The sequence below is a fragment of the Lagenorhynchus albirostris genome, chromosome 11 (assembly GCF_949774975.1).
Source record: "Lagenorhynchus albirostris chromosome 11, mLagAlb1.1, whole genome shotgun sequence".
NCBI classification, from domain to species: Eukaryota; Metazoa; Chordata; class Mammalia; order Artiodactyla; family Delphinidae; genus Lagenorhynchus; species Lagenorhynchus albirostris.
Window position 1 is genome coordinate 99,476,880 of NC_083105.1, and position 24,102 is coordinate 99,500,981.

The following is a 24,102-nucleotide window of genomic DNA, read 5'->3' on the forward strand; positions in this document are numbered from 1 at the left end:
ATTCTAATATGTGGCTTAAAATGTATTCTTTATGCCAGTAGATGACTGAACTGTCTAGTGATATTAGATCGACACAATGGCTCCTGTGTGTTCTGTTCATGGCTGTCCAAGTGAGTTGCGTTTTCTGGGAGCTATTAGCCCATCCAGCAGTGGTTAGCAAGCTACCACACTCATGTCTGTGGGACCCCCAGAGCAACTCAGGTCCTGCTGGTTCAGTTAACACCCAGGGTTGGGGGAGGGTGGGCAGTCCCCTTATCTGACTTTCAAATTTTTTTCACCCCTTCCTCTACTTCTGAACCCACAGCTTCCCCTCCCTCACCATCTCTACGATCCAGAAGAGCAAAGTGAAAAACAGCCAGGCTTTGAAATCCAAATGCCTGTATCCAATCCATCCCTGCACCCCCGGCAGCGAGGGGGGGAAGCCTGCCCCCTCCCTGAGCCTCAAGGGACTCAGCCACAAAAGGGCTGCCAGGGGGACTAAATGGTACCATCTTCTAAGACGATAAACTCGAAGCACATCTTTTCTTCGTCCTTCTCCTCCATTTCACCTCATTGGTTCCCAGGATCATGTAGAGGTTCCATCTAGCTTGTTTTCAGACTTTATTTTCTGTAGGTAAACACTGAAAAATCCCAATACAACTTTCCTTCCATTTTCCTAAAAGAGTTTTCCAATCCACAGGCTTTTAAGGGAGAAAAATGAACAGTGGGCACAAGAAACCTTAAATCCAAGTGAAAAGATAGAAGTCAGAATTGTCATTGATGAAGCAATTTTAACTCTTATCCTGAAACAATAGGTTTCAGATTTTTCTCTCTCAATTTATTCCCACTTGCCAATTGCCCCCTCCTCATTCTCTCTGTCTGTCTGTCTGTCTCTCTCTTGCTCTCGCTCTCAAACACACAGAGACATGAAGCTTCCGCTTATAGTTACAATGGCTTACTTTGTATCACAAACTATCCTGATGTTTCAGGAATTTAACCCTCACCATGTAAGTATTATGATTACCCCCACTAAAGTAATGTGCCCACGTTTACCAGCTAAGAAATGACAGAGCCTGATTCTGATCTCAGACAGTGTCAAGCTCTGGTGCCAGGAATACACAGGGTGCTGGACCAGTGCTGAGGGCATCAGACTGACACTCCATCTCTAATTATACGCATTCATGCGCACCACCACTGCGTGGCCTCTAGATGTCAGAATAAAACACCCCGTGCAGCTCTGATGTTCTCCAAGGTCTGCTACTGTTGGGAGAAATATATGTCCTAACAAGCGCTTAGAGGTTTGAAAAGGCAAATGGCCACACACACAAACAAAGGAAACTGGATATGGGTAAACCATTTTATCAAGAAAAGGAAAAGAATGACCCTTCCCTGACACTCCCTCTATTTCCAGCGAAATCTGTTTTTCTGAATCACAAAATATTGAAAGAAATAGGATTTCTTGCGGAAGATGAAATGAGATGCAGAAGGGAGAGCAGAGAAAAGCGTGATGAACTCAGAAATGGTAAGAAGGGCTTTGGGTCCTAAGTTGGAGAATTGAGGTTCCAGGCAAATTCACGGGATGCTCTGGTGGGTAGGAAAACCCAGCCACGAGGAACTTGGGTCATCCTCAGGACTTTGCTAAGTACCGTGCATAAAATAATGATTTCTGCACTTACGTTTTTTGTGCTAGAGGCTAATTGTACTCCCAATGTCTACTCCCCGCCCCCTATATCTGCCACTGCCACCACCCTTTCTCCATGTTCTCAGACCTTCCGTCATTTTTGACACAATGCTCTCCTTCACCACTAAAGCGAGGTGGCCAACTGTCCAGAGATGTGTGCTTAACACATTTTTTAAGTGTCAGAGTTTATATTTATTAAATGCTTTACCGTATGCTAGGCACTGACCTCTTCTTTTTTTTAACATCCTCATCAAGATATATTTCACATACAATAAAATTCACCCATTTAAAAGTGTATGGGGGAGGGATAAATCAGAAGATTGGGACTGACACACACACACTACTATATATAAAATAGATAACTAATGAGGACCTGCTGTATAGCACAGGGAACTCTACTCAATACTCTATAAAGACCTATATGGGAAAATAACCTAAAAAAGAGTGGATCTATGCATATGTATAACTGATTCACTGTGCTGGACACCTGAAACTAACACAGCATTGTAAATCAACTATACCCCAGTAAAAAATTTTTTTAAAACTCTCCAGAGGGAAAAAATAAAATTAAAAAAATGTACAATTCATTGTTTTTAATATTCACAGAGTTGAGCAACCATCATCACTATCTAATTTTAGAACATTTTCATCACACTAAAAAGAAAGTCCATACCTATTAGCAGTCACTCTATTTCTCCCCAACCCCATCCCCCCTCAGCCATAGGCCATTGTTAATCTACTTTCTATCTCTATAGAATTGCCTATTCTGGACTTTTCATTTAAATGGAAACTTACGATATGTGGTCTTTTGTGTTCACCTAGCTTAATGTTTTCAAAGTTCATCAATGTAGCATATATCAGTACTTCATTTCTTTCTATTGTCAAGTAATATTCCATCACATGGGTATGCCACATGTTTATCCATTCATCCACTGTTGGACATTTAGGATGTTTCTCCTTTTGGTCTGTTATTAATGCCACTATGAAAATTCTTGAACAAGCTTTTGTGTTGGCATATTCATTTTACTAACATACACACCTAAGAGTGAAATTGCTAAGTCATGTGGTAACCCTATATTTAACAATTTGATGAACTGCTGTACTGTTTTCCAAAGTGGCCACACCACTTCACATTACCACCAGTAATAAATGTTGGTTTCAATTTCTCCACATCCTGGACAATATTTGTCATTACCTTATTGTGATGATAGCCTTCCCAGTAGGTGTGAAGTATTATCTCACCATGGTTTTAATTTCCATTTCCCTAATAACTAATGATGTGACCATCTTTCCCTGTGCTTGTTGGCTATTGGTATATCTTCTCTGGAGCAATATCTAAGGACTTTATTCATTTTTAATTTGCTTATTTGTCTTTTTATTATTAATTTGTATGAGTTACTTATATATTCTAGATTCAAGTACCTTATCGGATATACGGTTTGCAAACGTTTTATCCCACTCAGAGATCTGTCTTTTCACTTTCTTGATATTATCTGCAGCAAGAAAAAATTTTCAGTTTTGAAAATTTTCAATCATCTCTTTTATCACTTAGACTTTTGGTGTCATGTCTCAAAATCATTGCCTAACAACACCTGATCTTCAAGATTTACTCATGCTTTCTTCTCAGAGTTTTATAATTTTATCTCTTACATCTATGACCATTTTGAGTTAATATTTACGTCTGATGTGATTTAAGCACCCACTTCATCTTTTTGCATGTAGATGCCCAATTGTCCCAACACCATTCTTTCCGCCATTAAATTGTCTTGGCACTTGTAAAGAAGAAAACTTCTTGTGTGTCTCTTTCTCTCTACTTACAGCACGATTCACAATGAAAACTTCAGTGACCAGAAGTGTACGTGTGGGTTTCTGGGGCTCCCTACTGTGTGTCTCCTGTATTACATTATTATCACAATGAACACTTCATTTTTGATTCTTCTGGTCACCAAAGGCGTGGGAGTTTTTCCCACACCAAGCAATTCTCTGTGATACGAGCTGGGTGTCCTACAATTTCATTCAATTCTGACAGTATCTACCTGGTGATAATCAGATTCCACACAGCAAGGGCCCAGTCCGACAAGACTGCTCTGCACTTCAGATGCCAACTGCAAAGAACAGAATAAAGGATACAGTTCAACAGTCAGACGAAGGCATAAATAGAGGAGATCTGGGAGGGTCCTGACCACAGGAGTTTCTGTCCCCACAGAGCTGGGGTACATCACCCTCCCAGTGTGGATGTGCTCCCCAGCCTGGAAGCTCCCTGAATCCCACACTACTGAGATTTTTACGGAGGCTTCCTCATACCAGCATGATGAAATATTAATTCGATTGTTCAACCCTCTCCCCCTTCTGGAAGATGGAAGGTGAGGCTGAAAATTCCAAGCTTCTAAGCATGACTTGGTCTTTCTGGTGACCAGCCCCCATACAGGAGCTCACCCAGAGTCACCTCCATGGAACAAAAGATGTCCCTAGTGTTCTTATCACTTAGGAATTTGCAATGGTTTCACGAGCTCTGTGCCAGGAACTGGGAACAGAGACCAATATATATTTCTATTATCTTACAATAGTATTATTATGAGGGTCAAATGCAATAATGTATATAAAATGCTCAGAATGGAAGCAGTTCTCAGTAAATGTGAGCTGCTATTGCTACCGCCTTGGTGGTTATAGCTGTTCTTGTTGTTATAATTATTGCTTGAACGATAACACCATTCACGTGAGAGGAGAAAAAGAAATGGGTACCTTTAAGTTTGGCCACATTGAGTCTGAACCATCTGGATTGGAGACATGTGAATTTGGGAGTCATCACCGTGTACATGGTGGTTGACTTCATAAGAGCTGGATAAAATCACTCAAGTTACATGCAGATAGAAGCCTTCAGCTAAAGCCTGGGGATCATCAATATTTAAAGCAGAGGAGCCTGAGAGATGAACTTTAAATTCTTTCAAGCTCAGTGGCCATTCTTAATGTCTAATGTGTTCTCAAGAGACTAAACTGTACCCTTTCTTAATCGGTTACAAATATCTGTGTAATTTCAGAGGATTCATTCATCTGACAAGGAATAGGGTTGATAACAGTGGCTAAGAAAAAGCTGATTTGTGGATTGTGACCATGTGTTGGAGGGAAAAAGGAAATAAATATTTTGTAAGCACCTTCTATGGGCCAGCCAGTGTTAGGCACTATCATAACCATCCTTTGATGCAAGGATTATTAGCCCATTTCACAGACAAGGAAACTGAGAATCAGAAGGTTAAGTGATATCTACTCTGGATCAGGTTGTATTTGTTTCAGTGTTTTAATCACACTTTTTTTATGCTATAGTTTTGGGGGTTAGTACGGATAATCTGCAGAGTTTTTCTTTTGCACAGATATCTATTTCCTAACGTCCTTCCTGACCTCCTGGACTGGTTGCCTATATATTTATCATTATGCTAAAGTCTATATATGATGCAGAAACAAGGGTTCCATGACAATAGTTTTTCACTTCAGCTGCTCAGCCAGGAGTGAGAATATCACATAGTAAGACCCCCAAAAAAACCATAAGGTAAGCAAAATTGCTGAGTAACAAACCCACTTTAAAGGTGGTCTTTCCCACCAATAATCAAGAGGCTTAGACAAATCTTTTTCACCATAGCAACAGAGGAAAGAGAATCTTGCTGCAGAATTAGCATCATAAAACCTAATACATTTGTACATAATTAGGAAGAGACAATGGTGTAGTCAATAAAATTGATAAACATTTAACTTGGAGAAATGGCAGAGCAACAGAATTCTTTGCAATTATTCACCAGCCCTGAGTATCTATAAAAGAGCAGAATTGGCCCAAGGGAAAAAAATTAGCCTGGAAAATAGACCGATACAGATTGCAGAACAAAACAGCAAAAGAAGAGGGGAACTGGAATCACGACCAAAACATGAGTTTTGGGTTTGTTTTTTTTACCACACCTGATTGTGAGTTGCATCAGTGACCTGGTAGGGAAGTCTTGGTCATTACCATCAGAACTAGAGTAGACGCAATTTTTAGGCAGCCCACACTTGTCTATGCGATTCACTTTCATAAGCCTTTAAATTCAGTTCTTCAAATGTTATCTCATGGATGATGATTTGAAGCACTATGTTACTTACCAGCTGCCACCTGCCAGCAACAGCTCAGTTTCTGTTTCATTTAGGCATTCCAGTGAGACTTTAAATAATTCAAGGTGAAACTATCCATTTGAAAAAAAATTGGAAGAAGCACTTAAAAAAGATATTCTGGAATTTCAGGCAAATGAAGGTTAATTTGATGAGTTCCAAAAGGGGTATCTCTACCTTACGTCAAATTTACTGAAGAATCAGCTGGAAATAGATGGAAAAGCACCATAATTTCTTTTTTTTTTTTTTTTTTTTTTTTTTGGCTTTCTGGAATCAACGTCTGCTTCCAGCTATGATGGAGTAATTGGAATCAGAGTTTCCCTCCTGCCAAGACTATAAAACTGAACAAAGTATATGAGACACCTGTTTTCAGGCAATAGGCAGCAAATAACTGTGATCCCTGAGAGAGGGAAGCATGAGTTGAGTCCTACATTTACCCCATCTCTTGATCTGGGGACAATTTTGCAACTATGGCATAGGATGGTCAGCCCCAGGCAGAGAGTGATAGTCTCCTGAGCTGAGGAGTCAGAGAGCTAAATTTGGGAGCTGCTAAAGCATCTGTAAATTTCAGTGCCGGGTACCAAAATTAAAGGAGCTACCTAGAAAGAAGGTGATTTCCGAGGATTCCCTCCAGATTCCCAGACATGGGATAGACTTAATGAGCCCAGGAAGAAACTCCACAAGGTCTAGCCTAGCACAACTGCTACAGGGTTAAGACATAACAAAGATGCTAGAGGTCACACAGTCTTAGCAGATACAGGAATTCTGGCTGAGTCACAATGGAGACATCTTAGTGAACACCCTGGGTATCCTGCTAAGACAATAGAAAGACCACTGCTTACGTGTAAGAACCATGCCCTAGGGTAAGGGCCACTCTAAACCCACTCTAACAAAGCCCCAAAGCAAGTCTCAACAACATCAAAATAAGCTTCCAGTATATTAACGGTTGGAACAAAATTCAACATTCTTTAAAGGAAAACAATATAAACCAGATGCTTTACAAGGATTCATTCACAATGTCAAGGATATTATCATGAATTACTGGACATGTGAAGAAGCAGAAAAATGTGACCCATTAAAATATAAGTCAATAGAAACCCACCAGAAGATGACTCAGATGTAGTCATTCAAACACTAGGACTTTATAATGGCTATTATAAAAATGTTCAAGAATTTAAAGAAAGAGATGGACATAATGAATGTAGAGATGGTGAAATCTCAAGGAAAAACTAGAAACTCTAAAAAATAACCAAATGGGAAATCTAGAATTGAAATTTATAGTATCTGAAATTAAAGATTTACTGGGTGGACTTAATAGCGAATTGGCAACTTCAGACAAAAAGGTCATAAATTTCCAGACATATCAATAGAAATTATCCAATGTGAAGAAAAAAGAGAAAAAAAATGATTCTTAAAAATTTTCTTGAGCTGCAATCTCTTCTTCCCTTATTCATTTCCTTTCATGCATCTCTTTCATTTCTCTCTCTTTACTTTTAATTTCCAGCTCAGCAATGTGTTTTATGGTCTGTTTGTATACTGCTTCTTTGAACAGCTTGAGATCATCCAAACCTACATTTGTAGGTTTTCCTTCCTTCTTTAATTGCCCTTTTTAATCTTTCACAGTGTGTTCCAGGTATTATTTCCCTGCCTGAATTACATCCAGGGCCCTTGTCTTTTGTTCCTGGTCCAGTAGCAACTTGTAAACATTGTCCACAGCTTCAAAAGGGTTTTGTGCTCCATCAGCATCACCCTCTTTTTTCTCAGGATGCTCCAATATGAATAACTGCTGAAACTACTTTCTTATTTCTTCATCTGTCACTTCAGGATCTATCTGAAGAACATCAGGGTTCAAGTTGAAGTAGGAGGAACCAGGACAGGTCAATCTTTCAATCTCACTTTTGGACTTTAGAACGGAATCTCTCTTCTTTATTTGTTTCACCTCACAGTAGAAGGTCATAAATGCTTCCTCTGTGCTGCCCCCTCCACCCCAAGCCTGCTCACTCCTACAGCCACCATTTCCCCAATTCGTTCACCACGTGACTCTTCCTCTTCTTTTCTATTATGTGCATTTAATGCTATACATTTCCCTCTTAGCACTGCTTTCACTGTATCTCATAAATTTTGATGAATTCTATTTTCAATTCAATTTAGTTCAAAGCATTTTAAAATTTCTCTTGAGATTTCTTCTTTGGCCCTTGTGTTATTTGGAACTATGTTGTTTAATCTCCATGTATTTAGGGATTTTCCAGCTATCTTTTTATTTTAATTCCACTGTAATCTAAGAGTATGCATTGTAAGATTTCTAGTCTTTTAAATTTGTGAAGGTGAGTTTAATGTCCCAGAATGTGGTCTACCTGGTGAATGTCCTACACAAGCTTGAAAAGAATGTGTATTCTGCTGTTGTTAGATGAAGTATCCTATAGATGTCAATTATATCCAGTTGATTGATGGTGTTTTTGAGTTCAACTATGTACTGACTGATTGTCTGCCTGGTAGATCTGTTCAGTATATGCAGAGGGGCACCAAAGTCTGCAAGTGTAATAGTGCATTAATCTATTTGTCCTTGCAGTTCTATCAGTTTTTGCCTCATGTGGTTTGACACTCTGTTGTCAGTTGCATACACATTAAGCATTGTTATATCTTCTTGGAGAGAAGAGACCTGGTGTGGTTATGTTAATACCAGACAAGGAAGACTTCCAAACAAGGAGTATTATCAGAGATGAAGTAGAAATTTTATAACAACAAAAGGGTCAATCAGTCAGGAAGGCATAACTATCCTACATGTATGTGAACTTTAGAGCTTCAAAATACATGAAGCAAAAACTGTCATAACTAAAGATAAATAGGCAAATCTACAATCCTGGAGCGAATAAGTGATAAAACAATTGGAACAAAAAGTTAGTACATGCGTTAGTTTTCTCTTGCTGCATAAAAAATTTTCACAAAGAGGTGGCTTAAAACAACATAGTTTTGTAGGTCACAAGCCAGGGTGGTCTTAAATGGGTTCTCCCCCAAGTGTCTCACAAGGCCAAAATCAAGGTGTCAGCCACTCTGGGCTCTGTAGCCTCTGGGAAAAGTCACTTCTAGGGTCGTTCAGATTGTTGGCATAATTCAGTTACTTGAAGCTGTAGGACTGAGGTCCCTGTTTCTTTGCTGGCTGTTAATCAAGGCCACTCTCAGCAACTAGAAGCTACCTGCTTCCCTTGCCACCTGGGCCCCTCCATCTTCAAAGCCAGCACCTCTTCCTCACACTTGAAATCTCTCTGACTTCCTCTTCCGCTACTAGCCAGGGAAAACTGTCTGATTCTAAAGAGTTCATGTAAATGGAGCACATCCACTGGGATAGCCTCCCTAATCTTTTTTTTTTTTTTTTGCGGTACGCGGGCCTCTCACTGCCGCGGCATCTCTGGTTGTGGAGCACAGGCTCCGGACGTGCAGGCTCAGCGGCCATGGCTCACGGGCCCAGACGCTCCGCGGCATGTGGGATCCTCCCGGACCAGGGCATGAACCCGTGTCCCCTACATCGGCAGGCAGACTCTCAACCACTCTTCCCCCACCAGGGAAGCCCAGCCTCCCTAATCTTGACGTCAACTGATAAGTCATTTTAAACATGTAGGGGAAGAAAAATACCTTTCCCCTAGCCTTCTAAGTTCTGGGGTTATATAATAAAATACAGATTAAGAAGAGAAGAACAAACTAAACTTTATTACATGTATAGCTCTTGGGAGAGATAACCAGAGAAATGAGTAATCCTCAAGGAATGGGCTTAGAATTCAGGCTTAAATATCATGGTCTTCAGCTAAAAACAGAGAAAGAAGGGTGTGGGGGAGGCCAGTTATGGGAGTGATCAGGAAAAGTAAGGTAAATAAAAGTAAGACTAGTTATGCAGACTTAAGCTGGTACCTCATCCACTGATAAGAGTCTCTTGTGATTTATAGTCATCCTTCTCTTCCAGGTACAGAGAAGGAGAAACTCTTACAAACGGAGATTTCCTTTGTAAATGTAAACTCCTCCTGTAAAAGGGTAACTTCTACTTTAGTTTCAGAGCTTCTCCTGTGTCTTCTGTTTCTCAAAATAATCAGTTCAAAATAATCCTTAGGACAAGGAGGCGTATTCTGGGGCGCCATATTTTGGTCTCTTCTACAATTGCATCTATAAAAGCCTCTTTGTCACGTAACGTAATTTAATCATGGGAGTAACACCAGGGAGTGGAGGTCATAGGGCCCCTCTATGCGTCTTTCTTCCCATCCCAGTAATCATGATATGGCAGATCTGAACAACACAATCAACATGGCCTAATTGGCATTTATAGAACACTCGCTCCTAAAGTTAATTATAAGATCTAGCTATTCCACTTCTAGGTACCACCCAAGAAAAATGAAACCTTCTGTCCATAAAAAGATTTTTATATGAATATTCACGATATTGTATAATTAACAAAGTAAAAGATTTTAATGATGCCATTAAAGCATATGCCTCCTCGTAATAAAAATAAAGGCAATTAGAAACTCCAGGAAATTTTTCTTTTTCTGAAGTCTCTGGAGAAACATGAGAGAGCCAGAGAAGCTGTTAAATAAATGTTTGGAAGGAGGCCCTGGTGCTCTCTTTCTTTTCTTCCTTCTCTGGAAGGTCTTAGCTACAGACTTCGGTCTAGCAGTAGCCAGACGGGTATCACATTTCGTCCAAAGTTGGGATGGTGCACAACATCTTCAAGGCAGAAAAGAAGTGGTGAGAGAAGCATCCACAGGTGATGGGCAGATTCCACATGTGTGGTGGTGATGCCACTGGTGGTGATGTGCGTGTGCGTGTGCTTCTGTGTGATGGGAGGGATGGACTTTGTTATTGGAACCAAGCAGGACCCTGCAGGGCCCTCCCCGGTACCAAATTCACTCCATGTCCCATTTCTTGTTTGTATAAAAAGGCTTTGGTCTCCTAGGCCTTCCTTGAGTTCCCAAGAGCAGATTCAAGCAGTTACTAATTAGGGAAGTGAGGCAATGCAGGAACAAAGGAAAAGCAATTAAGCAAGAAAAGTAATGAGAGCTTAAGCAATAGTTCAGTGATAAAACGGAGTCCTAGTTCCCCTCAAGGGATGTACGTAACCATCTGACACATATCTTTGAGTTGTTCTGCGAAAACTGAGACCACCACCCAGGTGGAAGATGGTGACTACATGCTGACCACAAGCACATAGACCCCAGACTAGTTGGAACCAGAAGTTTAATGATTAAGATTCTCAAAACACCACCAAAAACAACCAATCAGAAGAGAGACCACAAGCTGCAACCCTCACCCAAAACGTTGCCTTTAAAAACCCTTTGCTGAAAACCATCAGGGAGTTGGGTCTTTTGAGCATGCATTGCTTCTTTTCCTTGCTCGGCCCTGCAATAAACGCTGTACTTTCCTTCACCACAACCTGGTGTCAGTAGATTGGCTTTGCTGCACGTTGATCGAGGAGACCCAAAGCCAGGTTCGGTAACACTATTTCCACTACGGGTGGGAGGCAGCCTGGGCTATGGGATGCTTCTGGGACAGCTGTAACTACTGCTGTGATTTCTCTTAGCCATTTTTAATGTTGCCACGATGGGATTATTATTGGTGGGGGGAACGGGCACGGGGAGGGAGGGACATGTTTGCAAAATCTTAATCAGGGATTTTGCCATATATCTAGCTCTTTAGGAATAGCCTCCCCTCCACCCCTCTGGAGCTGCAACCTGTAAATTTTCTCACCCCTTATGTGCCTAAGTAGGAGAAAATAGACACATAATTTTAATCGTGTGCATGTGTGCCTATGATTGGTATCTCAGCTCGATTCTAAATCTAGCTGATTCATTCTGCAAGTGACAGCAGGGCTTTCAAACTGGTAGAGTAGCTCTTGGAAAAGCTGTGTGCTTCAGGGCTGAAGTGGGTCCTGGGAAAGAACTGAATTCTCCTCTCCTGTGTCCCTTCTCTCACTGCCCACAGCTGGAGATAAAGCCTTCCTGGTCCACTCTTCCCTAGTCTGGGCAGTTTGCAATCAGCACACTTCCCTCCTAGTTCTTTGGGCTAGTTCTACCTTTCCAGGGAGCATAGCTTTTTTACCCTATTGCTCTGACGGGTTTTTCCAACTACCTCTGAGAAGACTAGGGACCCCATACAGATGCATTCGCAGCTGATTGTAAGGCTAGAAGGTGGACAACAGGCTAGCAGAGCCCCAGACCCTCTATCCCCCTCACCGCTTCCTGCCCCCATGGAGTATCTTGCTTTTATCTGTTTCATATATAAGCTGTCACAGAAGGGAGATATCTATTGAAGAAAGTATTAGGCGGTTCTCCCCGCAAAATATTGAAACCAATAATATTCTAATGTTTGAAGACGGTCTTCCTAGAATACTTGTGAAGAAAACCATACTTCCAGAAGCTTCTGCTTATCTCCAACCATACGTGTTTCTTTCAATATTCTAATGTTTGAAGACGGTCTTCCTAGAATACTTGTGAAGAAAATCATACTTCCAGAAGCTTCTGCTTATCTCTAACCATACGTGTTTCTTTCCTTATTCAAAGAATTTTTACTTACTCTTGGGCATAAATACTTGATGCTTATCTGAGGACCAACTTTTGATTAGAGCTTTGTCATAGAAAGTACACGAATGTATATACATACCAGCAAAAAATTGTTTACAGTTTCAACCGAATGATGAACCCTGTCCTCGTACTCCAGGCGTGTCCTTCCGTTTTCAGTTTACCTGGTCCATGCTGGCATCAGTGTTTAAATACCGTCATGTTCTGGCAATGCTCTTTAAAATAGCTGTGAGAGCTTTTTACAATTTAATTTTGTTGCTATTATTGTATTTATTAGTTTTATTATAAGTCAAACATTACAGAAAGCTTATAAAATAAAGAGAAGCAAAATCAAACAAATACTTAAAACGCCTGTAATCCCAACACCTGGGGAGAAGCAGAGATGACATTTTGATTACCTCCTTCCAGTCCCTCTTAAAAACATTTTTAACAATAAAAATGGGATCATGTGAAGTTTTAACTTGCTTTTTTTTTTATTTAGTGATATAGTTGAGTATTTTTCCATTTAGTACTCTTCAAAAACCTTATTCCGAATAGCAGGATGGAATTTTAGCACAGTCATTCATCCAAGCCTTGCTGGTTGGTAGTTACTTCCAATTTTCTACAACTATGAACAATGCAACAATAAACATCTTTGAAGCAAAATTTAATTCTTTGCCTACATTCAAGATTATTTCCCTAAGGTAAATCCCTTGCAGTGTTATTTTCGTACATATTCCCAAAGTGCTCTTCATTTCATTTTATATACCACCGCCTCTCACCCTCCCAGCAGTACGGAGGATTACCATATCACTGATCTGTGCAGATTCTGTATAATAATAATAATTATTATTATTTACTAACATGATAGGCAGGAAATAGCTTATTGCCATTTACACTTGTATTTCTTTGGTTACTAATTATACTGCCCTTTTTCATAGGCTTATTAGTCAAGTATCTTTCTGCTTTTTGGATATTTCCACTTGGACGTTCCCCAGGCACCTCCAGTTGATACACCCAAAAGTTAACTCAGGGCTTCCCTGGTGGCGCAGTGGTTGAGAGTCCGCCTGCCGACCCAGGGGACACGGGTTCGTGCCCCGGTCCGGGAGGATCCCACGTGCCGTGGAGCGGCGGGGCCCGTGAGCCATGGCCGCTGAGCCTGCGCGTCCGGAGCCTGTGCTCCGCAGCGGGAGAGGCCACCACAGTGAGAGGCCCGCGTACCACAAAAAAAAATAAAATAAAAATAAAGAGCTTTCACACATTTACAAAAAAAGGCTGAAAAATTTTCAGCTTTCCTTGAAAAGCTGAAGATCTGGTATCATTGACCGACTTCCCCATCCGGAAATACTCTTCTGGAGGGAGCTGGCGAGGAGCTGGGAGCTGCCCATATTCCCCACAGTCCTTTTGTCCTTTTAGTAAAGGATAATTGTGAAGCAAGGGTAACAGTCATGACTCTCCGGCAGATATAAAAATGAACACATTAAAGATTGTGTTTAATTCATTCATGAGGAGAATGGTGAGGTGTTACAACCAGTACAAAGGAGAATCCAAAGCTCAGGAATCTTGAAAAGAAAAAAACAAAAACAAACTCAGGAATCTTGAAATAAACATGCCATTGGAGGCAAAACTGGGGGAGACAGGTCGGCTGAAACTCCATGGCAGAACTTACATGTATATAGACAAGAATTACTTTGCATTGATAAACAGAATATTGCCTGTCATATCAGTAAACAATGATGTCATAATCAGTGATTGCAGCCCTCCAACAGTGAGCTGGTGAGCCCTGAGGGCACTCAGGAAGGAAACAGAGCATACCTGCCATCTAGCAGCCCTCAGACTGCAGCCACTACCCACGGTGAGCCCCGAGGAAACTCAGGATGAGAAAACGCAGGATACTGGCCCCAGATAGCTGAGGTGCATATCAAAGGAATGATCTCAGTGAGCCCAGACTCTTGCATCTTCCCAGACATAGAAAAGCGCTAAATTCCTTAACTTGAAATGTCTAGTTTTCTTTTATTAACAGTAACCTTTTGTTCCTACGACTTGCCCTTTGTTGCAGAACTCCCGTATATCCTCGCTCTCCCCTGCCTTCTTGGAGCAGTTTTCTCAGGGTTACTTGAGATGCTGCCTCCTGGGCTTGAAGCCCAAAAAATTCCCACCAAATAAAACATAACTCCCAACTTTTAGGTTGTTGAGTATATTTTTTTAGTCAACAGCATTGTTATTGGTTATCTACAGCTTACAGAGTTGTAAAGCATCTCCCTAGAATCAAAATCAGCTAACCTGGACCTCATCCAGTCTAGACTCCAGGCAATGCAGTTTTCCACGGAAGCACAAATGTTCCCCTATGCTTCTGTTTCCCATTGTCCTATTTACGGACTGCCTGGACTCAGAAGCGTTTGTCCACCCGGATCCTACAGAGCTGTCATTTCTCTCGTTTTTACTCAGTTCCTTCAATTACAAAATGTACAGATTGGCATAGATAATCTCTAAATTACCTTACAGCTCTTTAATTCAAATATCTTCTTTTTTTGTCCGCGCCGCACAGCATGCGGGATCTTATCTCCCCAACCAGGGATCGAACCCGTGCCCCCTGCATTGGCAGCGCAGAGTCTTAACCACTGGACCACCAGGGAAGTCCCGTAATTCAAATTTCTTAGGGCAGCTTCCACCCAACACTCCCAACACACATCATCTCCATAAATTATTCATCCTTATTCACATGCTTATCAGTGAGGTGTAGCTACCCTCATTTGTGCTAAGGTGTTAATGGGTGATGTTTTATTAATATGATACTGTATCCTCTGCAACATGTATTTCTACAGCTTCAATTACCACCCAAACCATCATTTTGGTGAAAACACCTCACAACACTCAGCTCCAAACACCTGCTGCTTCAGACATCTAAAGTCAGCAAAGATCTTCACCCCGTAAGACTGTACCCTTTTCCCCAATCCCCGGCCCCCCGGCCCCCCTTGGCCCAGTCCCAGAGAGAGGACAGCCTCTGTTGGCAAACTGGGGATGAAAATAAGTGAAGGCTGAAAAAAGTACCAACCACACTATCTTCCTGGACCCCAGCTGGGGGGCAGAGAAGAGAGTTAGGGTACCAAGCTAGAATTTGAATGATTACACAACACCGGGCATCCTGATGACCAAATAGAGCCTATTATATCTTGGGCTTTTATTACAAAATTGAAATGATTATTACCTGAACAAGACCAGAACAATCTGGGGTCAGATGGAGTTTTCACCTAAGAATAAGGAAAGAATCTCCCCACCCCATTCATTCCTCAATTCATTCACTCAGCAAATATTTATAGAGCGCCGAGTAGGCGCCTAGGCCTGTCTTCAACTCTGCTTTCCATTCCTTCTACCTCCCATGCTCCCCATAGCCTTCCAGAATTACATCACTGTGTCTGAGGCATGAGATAGATGGGCTCCAGCCTAGGCATTTACAACTAGCCTCCTGTTTACATTTCCTGAAGAAGGAGGCAGGTGGGCTCTAGGCTAGATAGTTACAACCAGCCTCCTGTGTGTACTTCGAGATGGAAATAACAACAGGAACGGGGTAAATAGCTGGACTTTGTCTCCTGTGGACACTTTAAGATAGCAGTCATGGCAGGGACAGAGAGGGGCTAAAACCTTGCTTGAGCAAAAGATCAAGAGGTCTCATATTTCCCATCCTTGGGGCAAGGGAGACACTGCACATGCGCAGAAAGGCTCCTTAGGGGTCAAAAAGGAGGGGGCTCCACCCCAGAATAGGGGTAGCCTCCCCCCACGTCCCCATAGGCCTCCGGGCTGGCATCCATCTCGAAAAAGGTTGCGCAGGCATGTTGAGGAGTGCCCTAGGGCAGGTCAGGCGTGGAAAAGAAATGAGATTATTGGCCAAAGGTAAACAAAGACCCGGAAGAACTGCCCTGTATACAGGATGTAACGGTCTCTTTACTGCGTTCCTCGTCATTAGGGAGGATGCCCACACCCTTCCTCTCTGGTGTGTATCTCTGCTTTGCTCTGTCTTAACTAAAGAAACTGTTTCTCCGTGAGCTCTCCCACATGTTGTGCTGTGTCTCTAATAATAAACTTTGTACTTGTTTTTACAGTTTTTGCCTCCTTGAAACAAGCTTGCTTTCAAGCAGGGGTAAGAGTCAGGGAACCTTTGCTTCTAGCCTCTAGCCCTTGCTGGTCTAGTGGCTAGGATTCCTGGTTTTCATCCAGGCTATCCAGGTTCGATTCCTCAGCAGGGAGCTAAGATCTTGCTTCAAGCCACCACTCACTGCTGTCTCTCCGAGATCATGAGCATGTCTTTCTCCTGAGTGTCCTTAAGTCAGAACCAGCTCAGCTACTTTCTAATGGGATAAGTTACCTTCATTAAGCTGCTGTTGCCATCACTTTGAAAACAGGGATCCCTCCCTGCCTTAAGAAAGGCAGCTACTACTTATTAAGTCAGGAAATGAATGTATGGACTCAGTCATGGCATTGCTACTTAAATGATAACAGCTAACATTTACCTAGTATTCACTGTGTGCCAGGCTCAGCACTCAGCATCATCTCATTTAATTCCTCACCACAGTCCTCCGATGTAGGTGTTTGTAGGTATTATTATCATCACATCCATTTTACAGACAAGGAAATTGAGGCTGAGAAAGAGAGGTTAGGGATTTGTCTCCCAGCTAAGAGGTGGAGTTTTGCATAGAGCTTACCTGCTAAACCACTGGGCATCACCCCCAAGGTAAGGGCTAAACTCTTCTCTCCTTCCCCTCCCCCAACACACTGTAACCACCTGACTCTCACACCCCAGTGCATCTCTCGAGCCCCCAGTGCATCGCTCACGCTGTTCTCTTCACGCTCAGTGACAGCTCCCTCCTCACCCAAACACTCACACACCAGCTCACACCTGTCCCCTGGTTATCCTCAAGACAGCTTTAGAAATCCATTTCTGGTGGTTTTCTTCTTCAAGCTCTCAGAGCCCTTCACAGGTATGCCATACACGCTTCCACTCTAGAACTTCTATTTGTCCTTAGGATAAAGGTCAGTGTGACCTTAGAGCTGAGGCAGGAGATAGATGGGCCCCAGGCTGAACAGCTGGAGTTTGTCCCCTGTGGACAGATACTCCAAGATGAAGAGGAGAAGCTAAGCCCCGCCTAGATAGAGACCACATAGTTCTCGTTCTCGAGGTCAAGGAGACCTTCCCGACTATACATGTGCAGAAAGCCTTCCTGGAGGTCGAAAAGGGAGTGATGTCACCCGACCCATAGGCCTCTTCGCTAGAATCCATCTTGGCTAAGAGATATGCTCGCATACACGGGAGACCCTGAGATAAACCAAATACGGACTCAGAACCTGGCAAAGCAAGATGATTGGCCAAAGGACACCTGGAAGAAATGCCCCACATGAGCGATTCAAACTACCACGAGGGCACGACTCTCTCTCTGAGCCCACCCGTGTGTCTATCCACAGATACTCTTTTTTCCTCCTAATAAATACGTTACTTGTTTCGTTACTTTCTGTTTCTTGGTGGAAATTCGTTTTCTGCAAAGCTGTACAGGCAGGGCCTTGTCACTGGCCCCTGGTCTCATGAATAGGATTCAGTGTTCTCGCTGCCGCAGACTGACTTCAGTCTCTGGCTGGGAACCGAAATCCTGCTACAAGCTGCTGCAGGCCAAGGCCACCGGAGATCAGAGTCAAGCAAAGCCAAGGGAGATACGCAGGAGGGCCCAGGAAGACAGGAACTTAGAATCTGGACTAGGAACTTAGAGTAGGATCACAGGATAAATACATGTAAGTAAAGTATAAATGACAATGTCATGATAAGAGGGGCGGTTGAAATCAGCTTTGATGATCAGGTCATATGCACCTTGAATCCAGAGAACATGGGCCACAAATGCACCCCTAGGAGAGCAGGAATTGAAGTCCCTGTAGGAAGAGCCCCTATAGATGGACACTCAACTCATCCCTCCTCGCCGTGGAAAGAATCACCCTGGACAAGTGTATCCCAGACCTTGCGCCCAGGGCGCATCCCTGGTCCCACGCAATCTCCGTGCACTAAGGAGGGAACTCCTAAAAGCTTGGGATGGTACAATTGTTTCCTAAGTCGGAAAAGGTCTTCAACCTCCAGACGACTTAAAATTAAATACACAGAACGAATTCAAATCTCGATTCATGTTTATGCTGTATTTGAGGATAACTGCACATATTTGGTATTGAAAGTATTTGTAATTTTAAAGAATTGAGCATTTCGGAGTCTGACAAATTTATCTTAAGATTCCAATTTCAAATGTGTACTTTATTAATTCAGACTTAGATTTTTAAGTTGAAAGGGATGAGAATTCTGCTAAGTTTGTAAATAGTGTCATGATTGCCAGACTTGAAGGTTAATATCTATATAATTATTAGCTTCACTACAATTTTTTAACTATGTGGGAAGGCTTTGTATATTGGTCAGTTGCAAAACGTAGCCAAAAATGTATTAAATTTAAAAATGAGTTTAAAATAACTAAGAAAATTCAAGTAACTAAATTATAAGAAACCCTTAAAACTAATTGCTAAATTCACTAGCTTTATAAACAATTAGAATTGTGGGCTGAAATTTTAAAAGTTTAAAGGTTAGTTTTATTTATTGCTTCAATAAATTACATAATTTGAACATTTCTCAACTGACAAACTGCCCTTTGGGAAACTGAAAAATCTAACAATGATTACTGTTTATATGTCTGTTTCCTGCCACTGAACAATGAATGCATTGAGTAGAAAGTACACCAGCAGTGAATGTTTATTGCTCACTAAATGCCAGTGTGAAGTCAAATCAGGCTACACGTTGGATCTGTTCCTTTTACTTGAACCTTTGCTCTCCGCAGCTTCTGTTCACTAAAAGGATACTGTCTCTACATAACGGCCTGCCTCGGGGAACCCTGCTCCTCTGCCTGAATGTTAAACCAAAGTGCCTTTGTTTAGGGAAACATCCGGACCTGTCTACCTGTGGATGGCTGCAAGAAAGAAGAAATTAACACATTCCCTCCAAGAGGGGGGCCATTCCAGGGTATATTTGCAAAACTTATGACCTTTTTACTTTACTTCCTCATCTCCTCCCCCTCTCTGTGCTATAAAAGAAACTGGCATCCAAACGCCGATAGGATGGTTTTTTGGAGACACTAGTCTGCCGTCTTCTGGGTCTGCTGGCTTTCCGAATAAAGTCGTATTCCTTGCCTCCACACCTTGTCTCCAATTCACAGGCCTGTTGTGTGGCGAGCAGAGAGAGCTTAGACTTAGTAACACCAGGACTGTGATGTGTGCTTTACTCACAGGATTTCACGGGATCCTCACCACAACCTGTGACGACCTGAAAAAGTTAAATCAAGGTCAATTCACAAAGCCAGGGAGTGTTGGAGCCAGGGCTGAATCCGGGCTCCCTGACTTCAGGGCTGCATCTTCCCTTAACTTCTCTGTTACTAGTTGAGTGGATGAAATTCTTTAATGGTGGGACTTTTGACAATCGTTTGAGCTGAGGAAATCGCATGCGTGTGCTGGAGACATGGGTGTGATTGTCCCGTGTGAACAAGCGACCAGGACAGCGACAGCGGATCTCGGTGGAGCTTCCTGGGACCGAGCTGAGGAACCGAAAAAGCTGAGTTTCCTTTAAAAGACAGAGAACGTGGAGCTTCTGGAAGGAAGGAGGTAAGGGAAGGGATGGAGAAGAAAGCCACCTCATTTAGGGTTGGTTGACGTGAACCGCAAAGCTTGGTTATTGTGCTAATTTGTGGCAAATGACGAACAGCAAGTCCACGCTTTAATTTACCGGCTAAGTTAGCGCTCAGAGATGGACAGATACGACGGTGGCCTTTTGCATTTTGAACCTCAAGCGTGTCCTCTATTGAAGAGTGTGCCGTTGGGGAGAGAATCAGACGTAAAGAGGGAAGGCTGGCTGGACGACGGGGTGCCCTGGGCCCGACGGAAAAGCCAACAGAGCCGTGTGTTGCACAGCTGGTAGCAAGTCAGGGGAATACCACACTCTGCTCAAATGGTGTTTCAGGCGTTGACCATGGTTTACCATTAAAACATGGTCACCTTCCTACCGTACAGCACGGGGAACTCTACGCAATACTCTGTAATGACCTATATGGGAAAAGAATCTAAACAAAGAGTGGATCTATGTGTATGTATAACTGATTCACTTCGCTGTACACCTGAGACTAACACAACATTGTAAGTCACCTATAGCCCAATAAAATTTAAAGTAAACAAATAATTTTTAAAAATTTTAAACAAAACCAAACCATGGTCACCTTGCCTAAACCCAGCTCCCAAGACACAATGGCAACACACCTTCAAAGATGTCCCCGGCAGGGGTCACAGTGGTCGTTCTCAGCAGGTGTGACACAGCCCCTGGAGGGCACCCCGGAAATCTGTGGGTGCAACCTTTATCACAATGATGGAAGGGGACTGTGGGCATTTAGTGGGGGTGGACATAGCACAGTAAGTCAGAACACACAAATCAAGACTTGAAACATCTCACGTGACTTAAAAACCCATTTATACTCACCTGAACTGCAAATTTAACTGTTTGACAGATACAAGGGATTTCTGGTACGGGGTTAATATATGTTGAGTTTTCTAAGAATGTGATTTACTATATAAATCTCGGGCAAACTAGATTTTGTTTTGCTTTGAACTTTACAAGAAGCTGCTCACTAATGCAGAAGCTGACATCAGGAAGAGCAACGAAGCTCTCGGCAGTTAAGTGGCCAAGATAGACGGACCCTCTCTGCAGCCCTGAAGTCAGGGAGCCTGGATTCAGCCTTCACCCCAACGCTTCCTGGCTGCGTGAACTTGACCTTGATTTAACCCTTTTGGGTCATCACAGATTGTGGTAAGCATTTCGTGAGATGGTGCGGGTAAAGCACACATCACAGTCCTGGCATTTAGTGACCAATAAATATTAGCTGCTAGTGTATCATGCATGGGTGACCTACTCTTCTGGCCACATCAGGCCAGTGTACCTGTGTGCCTATGGTGACTGCCCACATGAAGGCAAGCAGTTGACCACTTCACTATGCCCTTCAGTGCAACTGTGCTCACATCATCACTGGAGTACATGTTATTTTATTATGGGTGTATTATTCTCCTTCAATGCCTTGTTTATATGAGATAAGGCATTATGTTTTGATTACATGTTAGATAGGTTATAATAATACAACTTTCATAAAAGAATAATTAATAAAGGATGTATTACAAAATATAAAAAGGGGGCATCGGGTGTGACAGGAAAGAATCATCTTGGGTAAATTATGGTTTTAGAGAAAGCAAGTATGCAACATCATGAGTTAGGATACAAACCGATGAGAAATAGCATTGCTAGAACACACAGATACTGTACATCACACAATCATCATGTTTTCAAATCAAATCCACCCATCTGTGTGCCTGCTAGCTGGCTTGTGGCTGGCAGAAGTATCCTCCAAACCAACAAGATATCTCTTAACTGAAGAAAAAAAGGGAAGCAGGGTTGGACTCCTTTCCCTAGAAGACTGATTCTCACATATTAGTGTGCATGAGGATAAACCGGCGTGTTTAAGGAAAATAAAACTCCCAGGCCCTTTCATCAGATTCTTTTTTTTTCAGATTCATCACGTAATATTGTTTTATTTTTTTCCTCCAGTTTCACTGAGATTTAATTGACGTGCATCACTGTCTCTAGAGGTTCTGACTCAGCAGGTCTGGGGTGGGGCTCCACCACTTGAATTAGTAACAGGAGTCACACTCCTGAGATGCAGCGTTTCTGCACATCAGTGCTTTTCACACCATTGTGCACAAAAATCTCCCAGGGACGTTTTAAAAATGCAGATCCTGATTCAACAGATCAGGATGGGCCTGCCTTCCCGACAAGCTCCCAGGGGCTGCTGACGCTTCTGGTCCAGAAATCACACTTTTGTCCATCCGGGGACAAAAGATTCTGGAGCATGCAGAGGGGGCAGGGAGGGAACGCACGTAGGCACTCACGTTCCTCACTCTGCAAGGCTGAGGCGGACACTACTGTAAAGGAACAGGGCTTTCACTGACCTTCCCACCCCACGGACTGAGGCGCTGCCCTGCGGTCGGCTGAAGACCAACCCTGGGCCGCCTAGGAAGGTGGTGCATTAGCTTCACCACGAACCCTGGGAGTTTGTCATCATACTGTCCTGAGGGACTTGCCGCCACTGAACCAACTGTGCATCTGGATCTCGGCTGTGAGGCTGACAACTTATGCAAACAGTCCTAATTCCGAAGCGCTGGCGCTCCTTTACGCGGCAGGGGATCCCTGTGCACCCACGTGTCTGAAACCATCTAGAGGCTGTCCTAACCGCAGGCGGGCAGAGGCCTCGGCAAGTTCAGAGCGGGGCAGAGGACTATGGAATTATTGCAGGTAGTCGGAGGGTCCATGGCTACGGACAACGGTTTTCCATGTCCTATATTTTAAATGTGTGTAGAGATCATTAAGATAAACGTTTAAAAATACCCAAAGTGTGGATAAGTTCAGATTAGTTATGGGACGTTGTGTCTTTTCTCAATTAGCGTTTATTAAAAGGCATCATATATCACACGGGGGCTTCACAATATTCTGACCTTAAAAAGCGGTTCTCATCTTCCGGAACATTCACAAGAAGTGGCCTGACAGAAGGACATTCAAATCTTCCAGGATTTCAGAGAATAAGATATATATGTGTCAGCATTAAATATATAAATTTAAAGAAAATAATGCTCAAATTCTAGATGGCTGAATCTCTCCCTTTGTAAATCAAGAAAGAAAATGTTGGCAAAGAATTTGATCTCAGATGTTTTAATAGGGGCTCTTATGCACTATGTACAGGATTCTCTGCCAAAGGTGGCCTGGTCGCTAGTGACCCGAATGACACCAAAAAACAAGGGCAGCTCAGGGGCCACTAAACAGTGGCTGTCTTGGCCGGCTTCACATCTTCAATCTCAGAAGACAGCCAGCGGTACGTGCGGTGACGTCGCAGCACCTCGATGGCCTTGAGCTCCAGGGGCGTGGCCTGAATACCCAGGTCTTCCAAGCCGGGCAGGTGAGGCAGGGTCATGTCTGTGATGTGAACCTGTGAGCAAACAAGACGCGCAGAGAGCACTGAAAAGCGGCCAGGGACACGGAGTGCCGGCCTCGCAAACACTCCAACCCGCAAGCCGGCCTGAGTCCCGCTGCTGAGACTTCACTGGGTTCAAAGGATACGGGGCAGGGGCTGATGCTCAGAACCACTGAAAGCAGACCACAGAAAAGGGCTTGTGGAGGGAAAGGCAAGTGTCAGCTCAAGGTCTATCCGCGAGTACAAAACACAGGCTCCGGTGAGGGTTAAACAGCAGTCAGTCTGGGCTGGAGCAGACAGGTCGTCACATCTGTGAGGCTCAGTAAAGAAACAGGGGCTGAGGCAAAACCAGCCCGTCCCGAGCATCCCCTGGGCCTGTTCTCCGAGCACCGCTTTCTGCCTCGGTTTTGCTGAATCGAGATTATTCCGCGACAATCCAAGAACCTTCATCTCCAGCTCTACTCAACCTGCCTGACTAATGCTGACTATAGATCTAAAAATCCAAATCCACCTTGTCTGGAGGGAAGGAGGGTGAGCCCGAGATTCCAGAGACCCCGGCTCAGCCGCAAGCACACGAAGAGGCTCGGTCCACACCCAGAGCCGCATGCACCCCCCTCCTCCCACCCGAGCACGTCTGCCATCCTTCCACCGAAGAGCTGTCGAGCTGCCTCCCCAGATCAAATCCCAAACCCAGCACCTGCTGCCC

At 43.1% G+C, this 24,102-nt stretch overlaps 1 protein-coding gene, 1 non-coding gene and 1 pseudogene across 3 annotated transcripts in view; all 3 read right to left on the reverse strand.

Annotated features, from left to right (window-relative positions):
* Positions 1–7,202: 7,202 nt before the first annotated feature.
* Positions 7,203–14,149, reverse strand: LOC132530025 (dnaJ homolog subfamily C member 8-like; annotated as a pseudogene).
* A 741-nt stretch (positions 14,150–14,890) lies between these two features.
* TRNAG-GCC (transfer RNA glycine (anticodon GCC)) lies at positions 14,891–14,963 on the reverse strand. Its single transcript has one exon. It is a non-coding gene; the product is annotated as a tRNA-Gly (tRNA).
* Positions 14,964–23,121: 8,158 nt separating this feature from the next.
* The window catches only part of NDUFA9 (NADH:ubiquinone oxidoreductase subunit A9), a 29,791-nt gene continuing 28,810 nt past the window's right edge, over positions 23,122–24,102 (reverse strand). For both annotated transcript variants that reach the window (XM_060167154.1, XM_060167155.1), the window contains one exon: positions 23,122–23,411. In XM_060167154.1, coding sequence (XP_060023137.1) covers positions 23,241–23,411 — 171 coding nt within the window. In that variant the 3' untranslated portion in view covers positions 23,122–23,240. The remainder of the gene's footprint in view (positions 23,412–24,102) is intronic.